This window comes from Natator depressus, chromosome 2 (genome assembly GCF_965152275.1).
Source record: "Natator depressus isolate rNatDep1 chromosome 2, rNatDep2.hap1, whole genome shotgun sequence".
In the NCBI taxonomy this organism is placed as follows: Eukaryota; Metazoa; Chordata; order Testudines; family Cheloniidae; genus Natator; species Natator depressus.
The window spans coordinates 138,503,886-138,527,194 of record NC_134235.1 but is presented as its reverse complement, the minus strand read 5'-3'; the positions used below and the strand labels follow the sequence as shown (position 1 = coordinate 138,527,194).

At 39.9% G+C, this 23,309-nt stretch overlaps 1 protein-coding gene across 2 annotated transcripts in view; it reads right to left on the bottom strand.

The window, feature by feature from the left end:
- The window catches only part of SEMA5A (semaphorin 5A), a 606,804-nt gene that overhangs the window by 178,551 nt on the left and 404,944 nt on the right, over positions 1–23,309 (bottom strand). For both annotated transcript variants that reach the window (XM_074945055.1, XM_074945056.1), the window contains exons 8-10: positions 18,966–19,251; positions 16,955–17,090; positions 8,523–8,727 (exon numbers count right to left, since the gene is read on the bottom strand). In XM_074945055.1, the coding sequence (XP_074801156.1) occupies positions 8,523–8,727; positions 16,955–17,090; positions 18,966–19,251 (627 nt within the window). The remainder of the gene's footprint in view (positions 1–8,522; positions 8,728–16,954; positions 17,091–18,965; positions 19,252–23,309) is intronic.

Genomic DNA, 23,309 nt, shown 5'->3' with positions numbered 1-23,309 from the left:
ACGTATTGGAGCATGAGCTTTCATGGGTGAATACCCACTTCGCTGGATGCATGTAGTGGAAATTTCCAGAGGCAGATATAAATATGCAAGCAAGAATCAGGCTAGGGATAACAAGGTTAGTTCAATAAGGGAGGATGAGGCCCTCTTCTCGCAGTTGAGGTGTGAACACCGAGGGAGGAGAAACTGCTTTTGTAGTTGGCTAGCCATTCACAGTCTTTGTTTAATCCTGATGGTGTCAAATTTGCAAATGAACTGAAGCTCAGCAGTTTCTCTCTGAAGTCTGGTCCTGAAGTTTTTTTGCTGCAGGATGGCTACCTTTAAATCTGCTATTGTGTGTCCAGGGAGATTGAAGTGTTCTCCTACAGGTTTTTGTATATTGCCATTCCTAATATCTGATTTGTGTCCATTTATCCTTTTATGTAGGGACTGTCCAGTTTGGCCGATGTACTAGCAGAGGGGCATTGCTGGCACATGATGGCGTATATTACATTGGTGGACGTGCAGGTGAATGAACTGGTGATGGTGTGGCTGATCTGGTTAGGTCCTGTCATGGTGTCGCTGGTGTAGATATGTGGGCAGAGTTGGCATCGAGGTTTGTTGCATGGATTGGTTCCTGAGTTAGAGTTACTAAGGTGCGGTGTGTAGTTCCTGGTGAGAATATGCTTCAGGTTGGCAGGTTGTCTGTGGGTGAGGATTGGCCTGCCTCCCAAGGCCTCTGAAAGTGAGGGATTGTTGTCCAGGATGGGTTGTAGATCAGTGATGATGCATTGGAGAGTTTTTAGCTGAGGACTGTATGTGATAGAGTCATATCACAGACTGTATGTAAAAAGAGATTCCATTCTATGCATCCGATGAAGTGGGCTGTAGCCCACGAATGCTTATGCTCTAATAAATTTGTTAGTCTCTAAGGTGCCACGAGTCCTCCTGTTCTTTTTGCAGGTACAGACTGACACGGCTGCTACTCTGAAACCTGTCAAAATATTACTGATATTTCAAGCTCCTGGGTTTAAATCCAACTCTGCTCTCACATTCAGAGGGATTTGGATGTGAGAGGCTGGCTTATGAATCTCTAATATTTGTAGAGAGGACTGGAACCCAAGTTTCCATAGCTTAAACACTTTTGGGAAAAGTCCAGGCAAAAATAAAGTCACCCCCATTGTAAGAGAAAGAGAAATGTTACCAGAAAGAAAAAGAGCAAAGATGACTCACTTCTCCAATTATTCCATCAGGTGAACTGTGAGTGTCTTCTGCTCACCACTAACTCATCTACTCTCACAATGCTCCATTTCATAGCATCTTTATATTTAAAGAATGATTTCTGGCAATTGAAAAAAAAAAGTACAGTCTGTTCTTGGTTTTGATAACAGTGGCTATGGTTTTTAGTAACTACTGTTTAGTAAGAGGTCTGAGATAAGTTATGTCTACATAGTTATATAGTGCCCTGCTAAGTGTACAATGGTCTAAACACCAGAGAGTATTTAGTTTCAACATTATCAACATTACCAGAAACATGAAAAAATTAGCTGTTTCTTTTGCAGAGAATGTTGAAAGCAGCCCATAAGGAATGAAGACAACTTCTGCTTTTAATTATTATTTACTCGGTTTAAAAGTGTCAGTATTTCTGTGATCCCATTTTTTTAAAAAACCCTCTGGATTATAGTAAAAGTAGTTTTGAAAGATAAACCCTAAAAAGCCAGGATACTATTGTAAAATGTTCGAGTTATCTTTATTATTTTTGGCTCCAGCCCTTTTTACTGTCTCCTTGCCTTTTATATTCCAAGTAAATATTAGTGCTTCTACTTGAGTGAACGCAGTACTGAAAATTAAACTTCTGAAAGAAATGAGCTACATTGTTGATAATGGTTATCAACAAGAAGGCATGATGGTCCCTTATAGGCACCTGGGCTTCTAAATTGGTGAGCTAATTGAATTCATTTGCAAACTGTTCAGAATCTGAAAGGGCATACTTTTAGTGATAATCCATTTGAATATCCTCTGCAATTATTACAGAGAGTAGAATTTTAACACCCTTTCAGCAATCCCAAGAGAAATGAGCCTGCTATGAGGCTGCTTTTGATAAGACTGCCAATAGATAAAATATATTTTAAATGTCTCCCATATCTGATCCATTGTATATATTTTCCCTTCAGAACAGAAATCTTATTGTGGTGCACAAGTGGATGATGTTTGGGTTTGTTTTGCCTCAAGTCTCATCTGAGGTTAAAGGCTGGCATTTTCTGCTGAAACGTAAGGACCGCCGTTTGAATGGGAAGGCACTGAGTGCACTGGGGGGGGGGGGGAGTTGTAGCAGCATATTTATGTACCTGTTTGTTTGCACAATCACCCATCTTGCACCCGCACTGGCAGATAAGCAGACTCTTTGTGCCAGCATTTGAAAATTAGGCTCTGAGGTTCAGAATCGGCGTTTCACTCTAGTGCCTGAGAAATATTGTTTTCAGTTAGCTTCCCACCCAAACATGAAAAGTTTTATTCCCTAAAGCTAGTCAGATGATGACTAAGCAGATTCGGTATCAAGATCTGTGTGAGAATCACATATACTCCCGTGAATGCTTGTTTGACATTTTATTGTAATTACATGTAGACTTGTTGGCAACATCCAACCTTTATTGTAGTTTAAAAAAATCCCCAGGGTAAAGAAGACAGACGTTTTATGAATTTTAATGGAGCTGAACGGGAAGTATTACAGCTGTCAAGGGATATGGAATTTTGATTTCCAGGGTCTTGAAAGGAAAAAAATGGAACCATAAAGATTGCTACCATCAGTACTGAAATTTACAGAGACCACAGTCTCTAGTAAAACAACTAGAAGACTTGGAGAATCCGCTTACTATAGACTCAAATATCAAAGTCTTCAGCAGCCCTGAGGACAGCAGAAATAAAACATGCTTCCTTTCAGCAGAGACTCACTAAAAAGTTTGTTCAGTAAACCTGGCCTGGATTTCAAAGAGAGAAAATGAGCAAGCCTTACAGAAATGTGCAACTTAAGTCTAAAAGAGAACATTAAGTAATAAATGATAGATTATTGAATTGCAGGATATATAGAGCCTTTGTGATTTAGGGCTTAGCATGGGACAAAGACCAGCAATGAACAACACACAACATAAAAGTAGCTTTGGAAATGATAAAATTATTATGATGTGCAGACCCTGGATCATTGCTAGTCTCCCAAAGGTGAGATATATTATCCCTGATTAGATATGCCTGGACAGGGAGTGCTTACCTTTGCTATAACTGTTTTTCAGCTCCTGCCACTACAGTGATAGCTATATTGTCCTACCCACCGTGAGTCATGTTATGGTGATACTCTCTCAGTGGCTAAGCTATTTAAGGTAACTCTCATGCACAATATTTGGAATAATACAGCTTTAAAATGGGATGACTCTTCCAAGTCATATTTTGGCACAGCAGTTTAAACAGAGCATACATTTTATTGAAGTGTTCTGTCATAACAAGGTCTTTATTTCCTTTGAAGATCTATTGTATACTATCACTAAAGGTGGGCAAATACAGCAAAAAATTATTCACAAATATTGTTGTGAATAAACCCCACTGACTCATTTGGCTGGCATTCACGACTTTTATTTACTTATTCCTGAACATTTGGGTAGAGCGAGATTTTATTAGGAAGAACATTTGCAAAAAGCAAAAGCATCACGATACTAGCACAAATAAATATTCACAGGAGTATTCTGTCTGTATTTTATAGTTCTGCCCAACATTATAATACCTGAGCACCTTCCAGGTAAAATCAAGAGCAACAGTGACATCCCTTTTGGACTTTATGGAGTGTCTAGCACTTTCCTCTTTTGGGGGTCAAAACTCTGCTTGGGCTACGTATTTTGGTTTTTTCAATTTTATTAATTCCCCCTTTCCCCTTTTTCGTTTTGTGGATGGTAGGGGTTATTGGATAGAAGGGAGTGTCAGTGTGTTGGGTATCATTCTTATGGTGGAAAGGTTTTTTCAAAGTGTAAGGTTTTGCAGCCTTTCCTAATGGCAGGAGGTCAGGTTCTGGATTCACCTGATCTCTTCTGAAAGTTTTCTCCATAGACAGATCTCCTCAACACAGAATACTTTTTCCCCAGGTCTCTCATGCTTTGTCCTGGGCTCTGTGATCTGCATTGTCCTAGAAAAGCACACAGCTGTTGCAGTGATTCTCACTATAATTTGGGCTTTGATATAGCAGGGGCTTGATCCTTGTATTACTTTGAAAGTCAGGACCATAACAGGGTTTCCGCTTCCAGAGCACACCCTCATTGCATTAGGTGACCCTGCAGCATCCCTCTCTGAGTTTCCTCTCAGTGATTTAGCCCACCAGCTAAGACATTAACAGAAAGCCTACCCCTTCTGGATGTAAAAGTCCAAAAAACAAACACAAAAGAGTCTTCACACCAGTTTCAAACTGGGCTCAGACCTTCCTTTCTCAGGATCTGGTCTCTCTCAAAACTCTTCTGCCTGCTCTCTGGGCTCAGGTTTCACTCTTTTGGTGTGCTTCCTTCTCCTTCTGGAGCAGCCACTCCCAAGCCTTCTTGCCTTCCATCTTTCCCTGCTTTGGCAGGCCACTCCCAGCCTTACCTGGCTGGAACATTTTCTCCCCTAGACAGTGGCGGATTAGTCACTGTGCCCAGGAGCCCCGACCAATTGGGGGGCCCCAGAAAAATGGGCACCCCTGCACTCCAACCCCTCTCCAGCAGGAACACTGGGTGGGTGGGCAGGGTGGAATAGGGGAAGCCCCTGACCCCCGACCCCTCCCCAGCAGGGTGGCAGGGGAAGTCCCAGTGCCTGGACCCCAGCTGCGGCCCTGGGACTGGAGGGGCTCTAGCTCCATCCCACAGTCTCAGGGCTGGGGGAAGTCTCACTCTCCATCGCTGCCCCGGGACCATGGTGAGGGGGGAAGCGGGGGACAGTCTTGGGGCAACAGTGTGTGAGGGGGGTGGAACTGCAGGCAGAAGGGGTGGGGAGGGACACCCCCCAACTTGCTCTGGTCCATATATACATACACATATAAACCCCACTATTTTCTAACCCTTTGACTTGTTTTCCAGCTTCTTCCTGTCCTGTCCTACAGCTTGCCTCTGTTTCATTCCTCCCTATAGGTCAATTTTGTCCCCAGAATATAACTATAGTACATTTGTTTTTTCAGTACATTACATTGAGAGAACCCTCCCGAAGCCCTCCTCTCATAATTGATTTTTGAAACATTAAGTAATTATAAAGGACATCATGCCACAGTATGGGGTAAAAAAGCACCAGTTTGATACAGCCTCATATGCCATGAATTCTGAAATCATGAGTGAGCGAATTATAGAATCATAGGATTAGAAAAGACTGCAAGGGTCATCTCGTCTAAGCCCCTGCCCAGATGCAGGATTTGCTCTGTCTAAACCATCCAAGACCGGTGGCGATCCAGCTTCCTTCTGAAAACCTCCAATGAAGAAGCTTCCACAACCTTTCTCGGCAGTCTGTTCCATTGTCCTGCTGTTCTTACAATTAGGATGTTTTTCCTGAAATTAATCTAAATCAGTTATGCTGTAGTTTGAACCCATTGCCTCTTGTCCTGCTCTCTATGGCAAAAGAGAACAACTTTTCTCCATCTTTTTATGGCAGCCTTTCAAGTATCTGAAGACTGCTATCATATCCCCCCTTGATATCCTCTTTTCCAAACTAAACATACCCAGCTCCTTCAGCTTTGATCATAGCTTTGATCAGGCTTCCCTTCCATCCCTTTGATCATCTTTGTTGCTCGCCTCTGGATCCTTTCCAGAGTCAAGGTCATCCCAGACAAGTGTCAACAAAACTGTAACTACCCCACTGCACCATCATGTGTATACAAGAGACAGAAAACACTATTTAGAAATGTTTTAGAGTTTTTAAAACTGTCTGTGGTATTTCTATCCACCCCCTGTTAAGTCAGGCTCTCATGACTCAAACTGTATAGGACGTGGAGGGCTGGTTTCTGGTATTTTTGCAGTGTAATATATAAAACTGTTTGCATAGCTCTGAATGAAGGTGGGGAAAGATTCCATGGTCCTTCTCATGAGTGCGATTGTTTTCCTTTGTTGACACATACAAACAGGACAGTCCAAAACTTAGAATGGAAAACCTAAGAATTAGTTTTACAACACGAAGCACTTGCTACAGGCAAAATGTCAAGACAAGAAATCACTGGCCTGTCCAGTATTTGGGTGGACACAACATCCCAAACTGCTCTGTCATTTCAAATGCATGCTGTACAATCTGCAGAAATGTTTGTGCCATCAGAGCTAATGTTATCAGGCTCAATAAGGGAAAAGGCTGCTGTGAACTACACTTTGGAATGTAGTCTTGAAGTAGGAGAGTCTCTAGACACAAACAAATCCCTAATTGTGAAATGTGGCAATCCCTTACTATAGTTCATACCATACTTTTTTCATGATATTCTAAAATAAATAAATAAATAAATAAAGCCTTTCTGGCCTGTCATGTAAATGATAGTTTAAAAAAATCCCAAAGAAATTAAATGCAACTATTAGGTTTAAACCAAGGTTTGGGCTCACAGTTCATATTGACAAACTTAGTAACATTAAAATTAAAGCTGAACCTCCATCCTTAGCTCCAGTTATGTGCATGTTCTCCCACTCTCTTTCTCTCTCAATGTCACAACTACAAGGTACCAAGTGGCTCCTGTGAGAGGCTAAGTGCCCTCAATAGCTTTTGAATTCAAGAAATGGTTTTGCCTGAATAAAGGTGCTTGCCTGAATAAAGGTGGTTTTGCCTGAATAAAGGTGCCTGAATAAAGGTGCATAAAAAGAGCATATACCTTTTAATGAATAGGGCTGTTGGTTAGCCAGCCTCAGAGCCTTAAAACTTGGGGGCCTACATTTATCAAATCAGTTATAACAGAAAGCACAGTGAACAAAATTAAAAACCTGGAGACAATCAGGAACTGTGAGAAGTTACATAATTCTAGATACTCTCATTATGATGGGATCAAATCTCTCTCAATGCAGCAATAGCAACCCAGTACAAAAACAATTCAAAACGCATTTTGGTGATCCAATTTCTATCATGGGGGTTGCACAGGATAAACAATATTTTGTATGGCTATGATTTCACTAAAGATACTATAATTTATTAAATTGCTTTGACTATACTTGTCCAAATCCTTGGGGTGCTATAGCCCATTAAAGTCTTTTATTGCACAGCATATGTTTGCAGTACAACACTGAGTAAGGTTGATATTCCATGATAGTGCACAAGGAAGCACTGACTCAACTGAAAACACCAAATAATAATATAATGTCATAATAATAGTCCAAAAAGAAGCAGGGTCCTAATAAAAGATCGATTTATTGATTGGATTCAGAAGTATCTAGAGAAAGTCACATTGTAGATTGAACCACAATGCTCCAAAGAACAAGATGTTTTCATTAAGGGTTTTCATTAAGAAGCTGTAATTTTGGAGATTTATAACAAGAAATATGGATCCTGCTCTCTCTGGAATCAGTGGGAGTTTTGCCATTGACTTCAGTGAGAGCCGATTCAAGCAAAAAGCTGTTGTTATTTTAATAAAGAGCTCTTTCCCTAAAATCTCCATACTTGTTACTATACTAACTATAAAACCAATCCTGAAAACTATTGTTGACCTGAGTAGTCCCCCACTGATGTCTATAGGACTAGTTCTGTGAGGACTAATTATATGAAGAAGAGTTTACAGGAGCAGCCTATATACTCGCTATTACTCAGTTCAATTGTTTTGTATCTGAATTTCAATCAGTGGAATAATGTAGTCAGTGACCCACTCTGTAAAGCAGTGTGCATTAGAAACAGTTCTCACATTCTCAAATACCTTATAAAAGGTTAGGACAAAAATTCATTCTCTACTAAAGTCCTTATAGACAAGAAGACAGTGACATTCTCAACGGAATAATATTTTTCTTTCATTTCTGAACTTCAGGGCAAAAGGCTAAGTAGGAAAGCTTTTCTAAGGATAAATTATTTAGGGGTGACCTGAAAAGGGAAAAAGAAATATAACAAATACCAATAGTAATAATAATATGTGGCATTTGTGTAACATCTTCCATACGAAAGTATCCCAAAACGCTTTACAAACTATGGGCAACATCATAGTCTATGCTGCAAAAACCAAGAAAGAGGCAATGAAACTCAGCAAGACACCACTCTTGGAATCTCCAGCATATTGTCGCACCAGGGGAAGTGGGGTTTTCCCCTTCAACCTTGTGGAACAGGCATGGGGGAGGAAACCTCCATTTGAAAAGTTAGCCCCTTTTCATGCAGAGGAGACAGAGCCTTGATTTTTCACATTTTGTACAAAAGAATCACACACACACCACAAAATGCATGGTGTTTAGCTTATCTACTTTGGATAGGTGAAGGGCACAGTTAATGCTGTCAAATTACAAGCCCAGTTCTCCAGCATGGTTTGGGCATTTCAGACCTGATGCACAGACCATTGAAAAGGATCTCCGACTTTCTACAGTTTTCTCAGCACCATTAAGTCGTACCTGTGGCCAGATAGATGATATGGAAAAGCATGTCCTTGCCCTGCACCACATCCACTGCCACATGGGAAAATCGGCTGTTGTCCTCCATGAAGTAAGGAATTGGAATAACTGGCTGAACCACCTCATGCATTAGAATAAATTTTTGGGCATCCTGAAGATTCCTCTCAGTCAGATTCATGTACAGACCCTGGTCCATTGTACCACACTGTAAATAAATAAAAGTGTATATATATATATATATATATATGTATATATATTGTAAAATAAATCTTAACACCCATTTGAAATCTTAGAACCATGTTGTGGCGACATCATCAGAGGACCCAACCACATCAGCCACACCATCAGAGACTCATTCACCTGCACGTCTACTAATGTTATATATGCCATCATGTGCCAGCAGTGCCCTTCTGCCATGTAAATTGGCCAAACCAGACAGTCCCTATGTGAAAGAATAAATGGACACAAATCGGACATCAGGAATGGTAACATACAAAAGCCAGTAGGAGAACACTTCAATCTCCCTGGACATTCTATAACAGATTTAAAAGTAGCTATACGAACAAAAAAAAATCAGAAACAGACTTCAAAGAGAAACAGCAGAACTAAAATTCATTTGCAAATTTAACACCATTAATTTGGGCCTGAATAGGGACTGGGAGTGGCTGGCTCATTACAAAAGCAGCTTTGCCTCTCCTGGAATTGACACCTCCTCATCTGTTATTGGGAGTGGACTACATCCACCCTGATCGAATTGGCCCTGTCAACACTGGTTCGCCACTTGTGAGGTAACTCCCTTCTCTTCATGTGTCAGTATAATAATGCCTGCATCTGTAATTTTCACTCCATGCATCCGATGAAGTGGGCTCTAGCCCACGAAAGCTTTTGCCCAAATAAATCTGTTAGTCTTTAAGGTGCCACCGGACTCCTTGTTAAGTTGTAGCATAACTTCAGAAAAAGGTAAGTTATGAAGAATAATTCTTTCCATCCCCTGTCATCCAGTCCCAGCATCCTGCAGTCAGAGGCTTAGGGACACCCAGAGCATGGGGTTGCATTCCTGAAAATCTTGGCTAATAGCCTTTGATTGACCTATCCTCCGGGATCTTATCTAATTCTTTTTTAACCCAGTTATACTTCTGGCATTTACAACATCCCCTGGCTGTGAGTTCCACAGGTTGACTGTGCGCTGTGTGAAGAAGTATTTCCTTTTGTTTGTTGTAAACCAGCTGCCATTAATTTAATTGGGTGAGCCCTGATTTTTGTGTTTTGTGAAGGGGTAAATAACACTTCCTTATTCACTTTATCTGCACCATTCATGATTTTATAGACATCTATCATATCTTCCCAGTCTTTTTAATCTCTCCTCATATAGAAGCTGCTCCATACCCTTCTCTGTACCTTTTCCAGCTCTAATATATCTTATCTAATATGTATCTGTATATCTAATAGATCTCATTTAAGCAATAGGTTACATACCACAGTTAGTAGTTCTGCAATTTCATATTTTAGTTCCTTCAGAACTCTTTGGTGAATACCATCTGGTCCTGGTGACTTAGTACTTTTTAATTTATCTATTTGATCCAAAACCTCCTTTATTGACTCCTCCATCTGGGACTGTTCCTCAGATTTCTGACCTAAAAAAAATGGCTCATGTGTGGGAAACTTCCTCACATCTTCTGCAGTGAAGACTGATGCAAAGAGTTCATTTAGCTCCTCTGCAATAACCTTATATTCCTTGAGTGCACCTTTAACACCTCGATTATCCAGTGGCCCCACTGACTGTTTGGCAGCCTTTGATGTACTTACAAAAAACATTGCTATTAGTTTTTGTGTCTTTTTCTAGTTGCTCTTCAAATTCCTTTTTGGCCTCCCTAATTATACTTATTCTGCTCCATGTGAAATCTTCACACTCAAAATACCAATAACTCAAAAGCTCTCCATATAAATATAGACTGATTCTGCAGTTAGCTAACCCAACTGGTGCCCAGCCTTTTCAGCCTTAGAGTCAACCATATTACTACAAAAAGGGCCTGGGGCTCTAATCAATAATTTGGGGCAGATTCTCTGCCCTGTTCTGCTTCATTTGCATCACTCAGGCAGCACAAAGGAAGTGGAAACCACCCGCAAGTCCCCTGCTGGAGATTCTACTTCTATGATGGAAAGATCTTTTGACTCCTAAAAGGCATCCATGTGGTCTTCTTTCAACACCTTCATTAAATTCTACAAGTCAGACATACAAACATCAACATTAGGTGAAAGGTGCTGTACACAATAGTATCTCAGTAAAAACAAGTTAACTTTGTAAACTACTGATATTATATAGTTTCCCTTTCTATTTCTCCCACTGGAGCCGCATTGCTGATAAAATCGTATTGTTTGGATCTCTGGAACTTTCTGGGCAGAAAAATAGGAAAATTTATCTGTACTTATCAAAAATTTTTCCTTTTTTTAGAAAGTTTCACAGATTACCCCACCTTTGGACTAATTAGTTTTACAATATGGAATCAGGGGATGTACAGTGTTTTAGCTACACTACAGCTAACAAGTTTAAATGAAGGGGCACAATGCTTCACAAACTATTTTTATTCCCTGTTACACTGAAGCACCTGTTGCTTTTGCTACAGTAAAATAGTGAGCACTTTAGGGAGGCACTCCTTATACCTTTCAATGGCAAGCGTGGTTGTACCTAGGGTTGCCAACGTTGTAAATCGGACACCTGGTCACCCTAGTTGTGCCCTCAAAGCTGTAAAAGGGCTGAAGACTTTGTTAATATCTGTGGATTTTCTTGCACAGAAAGATACACTATTTTCTGACCAGGGATTAGGAAAAACATTCCTGCCCTTTTCTGTAAAACAATGCTCCCTCTTCACATTGTTCTGGCACGGGTGAAGTGGACAAGAGTATTGCAGCATGGTTACCCTTGAGCTAGATGCTAATTTTAGCCTCACACTTGAATACATTCTTCCTCTCTCATAGACTTGTGAATATCAGGGGATCAAAACTGAGCCCTTATACTGCTACCCTTCAAGACACATCAGCTTTTCAAACCACATCATGCTTTGGGGTGAGCATAAACATAGTGTATGTGGTGTTAGCTGTGACCATTTAGAGTGACCAGTAGGGGACATAGAGCAAGGGGGTAAGAGTCTATGTGAACAGGAAACAAAGTCAGTTTTGCATTCATCCCAACCACAGTGTGCTGGGTCTCTGTAATCTCTGCATGGTGTCAGAGTGGGATTGAATAAAGACCCAACAGATCAGAGAACATCCCTGAAAAAAGGAGAAAGTACAGGAAGGTAGACAAGCAGGCCCTCTAGCCCAGCCAGAATAGTGCACAGAGCTAGCAGTACAACAAGCAGAGAAAAGGCTTGAAAACACAGAGAATCCAGAGAGAACTGCTTTGATGAGTAAGGGATACTGAAAATAAGGCTATGTGGTCCTCAGCAATACCAGCCTGCTTCCTTAAAGGCCACACCACCTTACTCCATACAGAGGCAAATAAACAAACAAACAAAAAGCGGGGGGAGGGCAAAAAGTGGTAAAACAGCAGAGATGCCTACATCTGACCCCATCTTTTCCCAAATACCCCCCTCCCCACAACAGAATTTGATGTCCAGCACCCTGAGGGATGGCCATTCTGGGTAAGCAGATTCCAGAGGTTCCGTCTGGTTTCTGGCTTATACTAGCAACCAGAGAGGAGACAATACCCTGCTCTGTACAGTGGGACTAGCATCAGACAACATTATCCTTCCAAGAAAGCTCATAGCTGCTCAGGTGAAACAGCTCAATAAAATTAAAGAAGTACTGGAGAAGCATTTCATGTCACAGCACAATATGATTTTTGAGCAAGCACAATTTCACTAAGCAAGAGAAGGGCGAGTCAGTGAATGATTTCATAGCAGCCCTGCACACCCTAATCCAGAACTACAGAGAGTAGCTGGCTACAGAGAGATGTACAGAGATGTGGCTACAGAGATGTGGCTACAGAGAGATGAGCAAAGAATTAATCAGAGACAGGCTTGTTTTAGGGCTGAGGGACAGACCAACTATTAGAAAGACTCCAAAATTATCCTAACCTAACATTAGAGACAGCCAAGAACATAGTCCTCCAAAATCAGTTGATAAAGAAGCAACAGACTCTTCTCAGAAATAACTTTGAGTAGGAACCCACTATAGAAGCCACAGACATGGGGAGGAAAATATCTCAGGAGTCCCAGGAACAATACCTACCCAGTTCAATATAAGTACAAAGGAATACAGAGGGGGTTATGCTAACATGGAGTAAAGAAAAAGAATACAACAAGAGCAGGAAAGAATGCTCATAGTGTGGCAAACCACCTCCCAGCCAACGGCTTTGTCCAGCAGGAGATACCACATGCAGGAAATGTCTAAAAGGCAAACATTATGCAGCAGTCTGCTGGTCTCAATGCATGGTAACACCTGTCTTTCAAGACAATGACCTAAAAGACATTGAGATAGCCCACTTGGAGCAATCGGATATGACCACAAAACCCCACCATCGAGCACAACAATCACCTTGGGAAACCTATAAAATAAACTTCAAAATAGACAAATCTGCTGATGTAACACTGATTCTAGAATCACTTCATAGGAGGATGAAAACATCAACTCTTCAAGAGCAAAAAAAAGGCTATTGAAAGGCCCAGTACAGTCCCTATTAAATGTGAAAAGGAATTTTTTGGCCCTCTAAAACTTGGAGAGAAGACCACATCTCATGAAGTTTATGTTTATGTTTAGATGGTCTACACATTGCTATGTTTGGCCTCCCAGCAACCATAGCCCCCAGGCATGGTTATATGTCACCACTGGCCTCAAAGCTTAGATCAAGAAAGGGTTCTCAATATTATTCCAAGTACTAGAAATATTAGTGGGACAATACCACATTAAACTTACACCAAAAGCAAAGCCATTTACTCTGTGACACCTAGAAGAGTCTTCCTCCCTGTATTGCCCAGGGTGAAGGCATATCTCAGCTGCATGGAGCAGATGGATGTCATTTCCAAAATAGACACCCAAGGTGAATGGAGTGCAGGCAGGGCAGTGGTCCCAGAACCAAATGACAAAGTTCTGATGTGTGTAGATTTTACCAAGCTCAATGAGAATGTCTGCAGACAGTGACGTACACCCATGTATTGAACATCTCCCTGGACATCTTAGTGAAACAAAAGTCTTCCCAAAATTGGATTTCCAGTGTAGGTTTTGGCACATACCACTAGCTGCAGAATCTGCACTGCTAAAAAACTTCATCAACCTTTTGGGACTTTTTGTTTTAGTAGGCTACCATTTGGCATATTTTGGTCCTATATAAGCCAAATAAAACCAGGACAGCTTCATCTGACAGGGGCAGTCCTCCTTCAGGAACAATCACCTTCTCTGTGGCACCTAGCAGCACATGAATCATTAGCACTCACCAATACAGAGCAGCACTACACACAAATTAAAAAAAAGATGCCCTAGCCACTATACATAGCCTTGTGAATATTTCAGAGACTTTCTAGCGGGCACAACATTTCATGTGGAAACTGACCATGAATGTCCGGAAGTACTGAAAAAGAAGCTAGAGGCAGATGAATTACTGAGTCAAGTCATGACTCACTGCAAAGAAGGCTGGACAAAAGAGATAGTCTGAAACCTCTGTGAAACCATGTTGGTTGGTTTCTGGGGATCTTTCCCTAAACCAGCTGGCTATCCCTACATCAGTGCAACAGGAAATCCTTGACAGACTGCATGGGAGACCCCAAGGTATTACAGAATGCAGGGAGAGAGTTAAATAGTCTGTTTGGCGGTCTGTACTGAGCAAACAACTACAACAGAGAGTTGAGAAATAGGATATTTGTGCTCACATGAGAACCAATCCGTTGGAAGTATTACTACCATCTGCTCTACCAGAAAGGCCATGGCAGAAAGTTGGGATTGATCTTTTCTATCTGGACAATGCAACCTGTCTTTTGATGACTGATTATTTCTCAAAATTCACTGAAATTGCCAGATTGCTTAACGCCATATTGTGATCATGCTCTTCAGGGTCCAAAGACAACTACAGGGCAGACTCGAGTAGGGTGCAAAAGTCCACTGGGTTTTCTGAGGCAGTTCCCCGCACACCATGGGAAGAGCTTCCCTGCAGCCATCTTGTTAGGCCCTTCAGACCTTTCTCAGGAAGCCCAGTAGTCTTTTTATAAAGCAAATATTCCATGAAGATAATAAACTTACTAGTCCTGTGCCAGGCCTCCCTTCTTCTGGAGGGGTTATGAAAATCAGCAGTCTCTGCAGAGATTCTGGGCTGGTCCTTTCCCCAGGAAGCAAAGGATAGGTCTCTCCTCTTCCCCGGTCAGCCAGCTAATGAGACATCCTCTTCCAATTTTAACTGCCCTTCATTACCTGACAGTGAGTGCAGCTATAGCAGGGTGGGGCTGAGTAGGCTCACGACAGCTTATAACCCTTGCTGGCTCAATGTGGGGTTGGCATACCTGATCACACACATCAAGTGCAGTTATGGGGAGGATAAAACCCATATTTCAGGATTCCAGAGCAAGTAACCTCTGACAATGGTCCTCATTTTTCCTCTGAGACCTTTAGGAGGTTTCAGGTACTTACGCTTTCACTCATGTCAATCCAGCCCACAGTCTCTTTAGAGTAATGGTGAAGCAGAACGCACAGTAAAAATAAAATAAAACAACTTCTTTCTTAAATCCTCAGAGTCTCATCTTGCCCTGTTCATATATGGCTCAAAACCTGTAGCAAATTGATGTCCACTATCCCAACCATCTCTTCCCAACTAGATTCTGTACAATACAGCCTGATCACCATCTGTGTCTTCCCGATCTTACTGCAAGGAGATATCCAGCTAGGGAAAGATGACCTTATGTAATCCTCCAGGAAGACAGGAGATCTTGAGAAATCAAGAAAGTCAGAGGATGAGTAGCCAAATATCTTAAAAGGGCAGAATAAATCTCTGCCAAAAGGCTGAAGATTCAGGCAGTCTACCCTGTCCTTCAGAGGGATGTCAATTCTTGTTTAGTTTTGATATTTTATTCCTGTTAAATGTTGTTTCATATAAAAGTTTTATCATTCTTCTGTTTTCAGAAAGGGGGATGTGGTATTAGCTGTGAATATTTAAAGTGAAACCTGTCACTAGGGAGCAGTGAGCAAGGAGATGAGAATCTGTGTCAACGGAATATAAAATTAGCCTTGCGTTCATCCCAGCCAGTGTGCTTGATCTCTAATCTCTCTCTACTGTGTACATAAAGTTTGATGAGGCAGATGGAACTTTAGTTTTTCATGTATCAAGAAGCACAGCTTTAATACAGGTTTCAGAGTAGCAGCCGTGTTAGTCTGTATCCGCAAAAAGAAAAGGAGTACTTGTGGCACCTTAGAGACTAACAAATTTATTTGAGCATAAGCTTGAAGTGAGCTGTAGCTCACAAAAGCTTATGCTCAAATAAATTTGTTAGTCTCTAAGGTGCCACAAGTACTCCTTTTCTTTTAGCTGTAATACAGTGGAAACTTGGGCCCGGAGCTTACAATCCGGTCTGGGTGGGTGGACCCCTATGCCCACACAGAGCCTAACTTAAGATAATGTGACTGCATGGAGATGCATTGGATGCAATGGCAGAATCAGGGCTTTTTATTGTACGACTAATATCACATGATTACATGTTTTGAGGGGGGGAGGTCAATATTTGATTATTTTCATGAAGCTCTTATAAAATAGAATAAACTTTAAGAACTCCAAAATTTTGGATGGAATTCCATGTGATGTTCTGGATGTTGTGAAAAACTGAAAATACGCTTTTTGTGAATCTGGGAAGTGGATGATTCGTCTCTCAAAGGCCAAACGGTCTAGAGATTTTTGAGTAGTGGAGGGGCTTATCATTCTTTTTCAAACTTAGGGGTGCAAATGTTTACAGAAAAGTGCCGTATTCCCTTTTTTGCCTACTCCTGTGAATAACTTTCAGTCCCGCACAATTTCACAAAAATCAAATTTCAGGGGATGTAAAATTAGCCAAGCTATATTGAGAAAAAGTGTCCCAGTAAATACTGTTTTTAAAAGCTCACCAGTTTTATGCAATATTGTTCTTAAGTTGTCTTTTCTTCCTTTGGCTAATTTGGGCAAAAGGTAACAGAAGGATATATTGTGCCAATTATCAATGACACTGTTTCGTAATGTGAACCAATCTCTATATAGTGCAGTTCATTTCACATATAGTGCAGTAATGTGAACCAAACGCTATATAGTGCAGCTCATTTCACAGATATCTATCTAAATAGATTTGTTTACCCGGTAACTGGACTGGCTCCAGATACAGAACTCCAATGACTTGTCTCACAGTCTATACTTTGATACCTTTAAACTGTGCTACATTTTAAAGAAGACTGTTGTGGACTAGTGCCCTCCCCTTCTGTGTAAGTACCTGGAAATTAGGGTTGGGATTGGGGTAAGGCAGCCAGGCAGAGCGGGAGTTCTCCTGATATTTGAATGGTCCGCTGAAGGCCTGAGTTATGGCACTCAGGTTGAAAACACAAACTGCTGAGGCAGCTATGCTGTTCCTGAAAAACAAAATAAAAACATGAGATAAATGAAGGCATCAAGGAATCAATTAACTGTCCACAAAAAGCAACATTTCCCCTCATTAACTCTGCAACTCTATTAGTACTTCACAACATGGGTGGGCCCAGCCAGAAAGTGGTCAGGGACAGGATTCAAATGCTCACAGCAGCACAACACCGGCATCCTGGTTGGACTTAAAAGCTGTTCTGGCCTATCAGTCAAGGGTGGGAGAGTAAATCCTTGAAAATTTGCAGCAGCCCCAATGAATATAAGGGGTGGCAACTTGCTCACTACTGCAATCAAGCTCTTCATCGTCAAAGCACTTTATAAACATTAACTAGCCATTCTTACTACACCCCCATATGACACATACTGAAAGTATCATCATCCCCACTTTTTAGATGGGAAATCTAAAAATGGGTAAAAAGAAAAGGAGTACTTGTGGCACCTTAGAGACTAACAAATTTATTTGAGCATAAGCTTTCGTGAGCTACAGCTCACTTCATTGGATGGGTAATAATAATGGGTAAAGTGGCTTGTCCAGAATATTGACGGAGCTTGGACTGAAACTAAGAAATTCCTGCCTCCCAATCCTGTTCTTTTACATACTTCGTTTCACACATCAAAGCCACCATTATTCCCAATAAGAAGGGTATCTCACTTTCCATCAATATTTATCCTTTTCTAATCAGCCAGTCATATTGTGACAGGGGCTAAGTCTGTTCCCTTTGAAATACTCCCAAGTTCTTGCAGGATCAGAAACCAAGAGATCTGCACTCAAGCCCACATCTTCCACACAACACTATCACTATGCCCAACAAAGTGCCCACTGGCTGGCAAAATAAGCCCATAAGGAGGTAACTTGAACTGAACACTCTATAAACTCACTGACTCAAAGAGTTAAACCCTGGCCAACCCAGTTATACCATTCTCCTATTTTCATGTTGAAAATGAGACATAAAGTACAACAGTGTGCTAATTCTGCATAGTGTAAACAATATAGATCTGTATACAGTAACTACAAGAACCTAAAATGGGACTCAGCTGCAAATTACAACTTTGTGTTGGCATAAAAACATAAATAAAACTATCTCCAAAAAGAACTGCAGTATTTGGGGGTTTTAAAATATTTATAAAAATGCTTTTAGCAGAAGCAAAATAAATTGAATGCCCAACAGCTAACAGTGAATTAAGGTTTGGAATTACTCTTTTACCAATACACATAACTCATGGAATTAAACTCCTGATTTGTCCTTTTCTCACAATGTTAGATAAATGGATAGATAATGAAGCAGGCAGACAGTTACACAAACTTCCACTGTAGGGAAAAGTGCTGACAAGTGGTCCACATAGAATTTATTTCTTCTAACTTACTCTGTTGTTCAAACAAGGCTTTAGAAAGCAAATCTACTGTTTAAGCTTCAAATTGTTATTGTTCAAATGTATCGGGAAGAGAAAATAATCCCTGGGGATCAGACCTGCCAACGACGGAACAAGCAGTGTAGCAGTTTGGATTTACAACTATGACAAAAAAGCACTTTGACTCCTTATGCTTGTCAGGCTTATTGCAAAAAACAAAAACTAGTAGATGAAAGAAAGTAAGTTTCATATTATCCATTTGTACACAGGCAATTAGCATCAAGTATGCTAAAACCTCATCTGAATTACTGTAACAGGCAACCTGCTCATCATTTCTGGATCTCCTGGAGCCCATTAAGGACCTAACTCATTGTAGATTCTGATTGTCTGAAAGACAGTCTGCTCATGTTTATACAATATCCCTTCCACATGTAGAACCTGAGGGGATCTTGAGAGCCTTAGACGTTACTCTGAATATAACAGAAAAATTAACAAATATTATGTAAGTTACATACACATTAGTCGTAAAGATCCCATAGATTAAGTCCAATTCTGGCAGGAAGAAAGTGCTTTGTAATTCATTGTAGTAAAACGGAATTTCTCCAGGGCGAGAGCAGTTCAAACGAGCCTTCATAAAGGTTGTCCAGGTGTCCTCTAGCAAAAATCTGCCCCCAATATCATTTTTACAGACCCGAGCAGCCCGCGAAAAGACTGTTTTCCCACAGTCATGCTCTACTGCATTCTCTCGGAAGAAGAAGTAGGTGAAGTTTCCAATGTCATAGGATGACACAAAATTTGGCTCTGAAAAGAGTCGGAGAAAAAATATGTCATGTATAGTTGATACATATTCTGATATTTGCTTGAAATTGCTAGAATTTCCTCTATACATCATCCAGAGAAAGTATATTTTTTCAAAATTCAAAATTGTTGTTATTTTTTCAGTGTTGAAATAAGGCAAATTATATTGATATTCATGCAGACATGAATTAGAATTCTGCACTTCTGCGCATCATGAGGAGACTGTAAAGAAAGCAGTTACTGAACACACAATTTGCGTTTTGGTTATAAAAAACAGCAATTTCTAATCTGAGTGTGATATACTAAATTAGGCCCTGAGAAGCACATACATCAGTCTATTCCTATTCAGCAAGGGATTGATCTTGTGGCCACTTAAATCAATGGTAAAGCTCCCATTGACTTAAAAGCACAGGATCAGATACCAAAGTAGTTAAGTATGTGCCTAATTGCTGTGATGAAAAGAAAGGGACTGCTGAAGGGGGAGCCTTTGAGAGCAAGATAACTTTGGTTTTAACAATACATCAAATAAAACTTTCAATACACTTTAAAATATTTTGTTTTCCTCTTTACAAAAAATAAAACCAAATAAAAAATTGATACAACACATTTATTCTGGCAAGGAAGAAAAACATTTAGGAGAAATTAGAGAATGAAAATGACTGATCTAAGAAATAAGGAACAAAATTAAAAAAAAATCTGGATATCAGAGAAAATAAAAATATGGTACTTTTCTGGTAAGGATTACGGAAGCTAACGAGAATCCATGAGCTTGACAGTGATTGAGAACTTGATGATTTCTTAGAGGCAAAGCACATTAGATATATTGACCTGTGGAGCAGGAGAAAAGTAATTGTAAAAAACTGCTGCCCCTTAAGAGAGGTGTAAGATTTTTTATATTCATTTCCAGAATTCATTCTAAAAATATTTAAAATAAATAAATAAAAAACACACCACGCTGGATGAAAAACACTATTTCTGATACACATAACTAGATAACTTTAGTAACAGAGCTGGTCAAAACATTTCCAACTGAACAGTTTTCCATTAGAAAATGCTGATTTGATGGACTTGAAATATTCTGTAGGACCCTTGAAACTTTTGATGGAAACTAGGCACACAGGCAGGCTGGCTGGCTTCCTACCATCTCACCCAGCTCCTGAGGCTCCCTGGCAGTCCCACTGGAAGGCTGCCTTTCCATGGATCCCTGGCACCTCAGTCACCCAGCTCCCCTGGGAAAGGCTGGCTGCCTTTCCATGCTGGCTGGCTTCCCAACTAACTAGCTCTCTGGGCTACCTGGCTTCCTGGTGGGCTTTCTGGCTCCCCAGGCAGACGGCTCCCCAGCTGGCCGGCTCCTCAGCTTCCCACATGGCAGTCAGGTGGGTGGGCTGCCCATTACCCTGGATGGTTGGCTTGCTGGGCTAGCTGGCTTTCCAGACTGGAAAGCTGGCCATCTGCCTGACTGGCTGGTTGAGTCCATGGAGCATAGAAAACTTGGCATTCAAACAGCCTGCCAGGCTGGCTGCTGTGGAACATGGGATTCTGAGGAGCATATTTTATTTTGGGTGTTTATGAAAAAAAAATTTCAGAATTTCAGTCCCATGAAAAATTTTGACTTTTTCATTTGATTCATCTTTTTTTTTTTCTGAAATACTGAAATTTTTCAAGGATCAAAAATTTTGTTTCCCAGCCAGTTCTATTTATTAGTAGTTATATGTAGAAAGTGCTAATAACCTAAGGAATGTTGGATCAGGCAATTATGTTTGCACAGCACCTAGTACACTGTGGGTGCTACCAGCAAAAAAGTCATACATAATAGTAATTTTCTGTTTCAAATAGCACCCACAATATGCTAGCACTATGCAAACAGAAAAGTCCCTGCCTCAAAAAGCTTAAAACTATACTATTAGTTCCTATAATTGCAGAAGTTACTCATATTTTTATATGAACTCTCTCTCTCTCGGGCTGTCAAACTATTAAAAATAATCTCAAGATTAAAAAAAATTGCTGTGATTAATTACAGTTTTAATCACACTGATAAACAATAATAGAATATCAATTTAAATTTATTATAAATATTTTGGATGTTTTTCTTCATTTTCAAATATATTGATTTCAATTACAACACAGAATACAAAGTGTCTAGTGATCACTTTATATTATTATTATTTTTGATTACGCATATTTGCACTGTAAAAAAGCTAAACAAATGCAATAGTCTTTTTCAATTCACCTCATACAAGTACTGTTGAGCAAGCTCTTTATTGTGAAAATGCAATTTACAAATGTAGAATTATTTTTTGTACATAACTGCACTAAAAAACAAAACAATGTAAAAACTTTAAAGCCTATATATTGAAGCATGAAGGACATACAAATATTTAGCATATCTGGCATGTAAATATCCGGCAGTACCAGCTACAATAGCGCCATGCGAATGCCTGTTCTCACTTTTAGGTGGCATTGTAAATAAGAAGCGGGCAGCATTATCTCCTGTAAATGTAAACAAACTTGTTTGTCTTAGCGAGTAGCTGAACAAGAAGTAGGACTGAGTGGACTTGTCTGAAGTGAATTGAAAAATACTATTTCTTTTATCTTTTTTACAGTACAAATATTTGTAATAAAAATAATATAAAGTGAACACTGTACACTTTGTATTCTGTATTGTAATTGAAATCAATATATTTGAGAATGTAGAAAAACATCCACAATATTTATAAGAAGTTTAAATTGGTGTTCTATTATTGTTTAACAGTGCAATTAAAACTGTGATTAATCATGACTATTTTTAATCTAGTTAATTTGTTTTTGCGTTAATTGCATCCATTAACTGTGATTAATTGACAGCCCTAATATACATATACATCCACACTCACACCTGGCATTACAGATGGAACAAGATGAATAAAAGTACCAATAATAATTTTAAAAACTCAAATATTTCTAAATTTGTTTTTCTGTAAAATGTAAGAGCATATACTGAATAGTTAATGATCTAGTGATATAAATGTTTTACTGGCACTCATTTGGGATGACCTGTATAGGCCACTTGTAATGCAGAAATCACTAACTTATGTTGGTGAAACCTTTACAACATACCATACCATCATATATGAGACAGTTCACGCAGACAGTTCACGCAGACTTGTGATACATATACACAAGTATCAGGGGTTTTTTAATGATAAACCCTTCATATTTCATCTGTTCATAAAAGACACCACAATGTTCAGTTCTATGGAATAAATGTCATATTGTTCCTTTAGCTAAATTAACAGTTTTTTAGGTACATTTAGGAATGACAAGCTAATAGGAGTGAAAACACTGCTCCCCATTGACAGTTTTCAATTTATATCTGCAGCATATCTCTTCAATGTTTCTATTTACCTGTAATGGATGTAAAAGATAATCTTGGACCTCCATTACCATATAATAGATGAGGTTAGTCCCCCTCCGCCATATTATCCCTACAAAATGTTCTAATACTCAGGAGAAAAACTACTGGCTGGGGGGAGGGGTAGATTCAGCAACCTGGATATAACTTGAGCTACTTGTATAGTGTAGAAGGTTTAGTCCTCAATATCCACTAATGGTGTGCAGAAAGGAACAAACCTCACAAGACAGATTTACAGTATGAAAAAGGAGGAATTTCAAACTATCTGTTGGACTTCTACAGTCTAATAGCCCACTTGTTCTTTTAACCCTTCTCAACAGTACAATGTCTGATCTAAAACAGTTTCTACTTGCACAAACACTCAACTCCCTAGAGTCCCTCATTTTTCCTGAAAGTATACTGTAGAAAAAATAACGACTAAAGCTGGGTCCCAGCAATCGGATCTGCTGATACTTCCATCTCTGTTGAAGCCCACTGTCTTCAGTGGGACTCCACAGGAGCATAAGGTTCACACACAGAAATCTGATTGCAGGGTCAGTGCCAAAAGCAGTATTAACATTGCTGACAGTATGCTTAGATGTTCAAATGCTTTAGGAATAAAAAATGTTACGAAATCCAGTCTGAGTGTTTTTATTGACCTTTGATAAATCCATGTAAATCTCTTACTGGA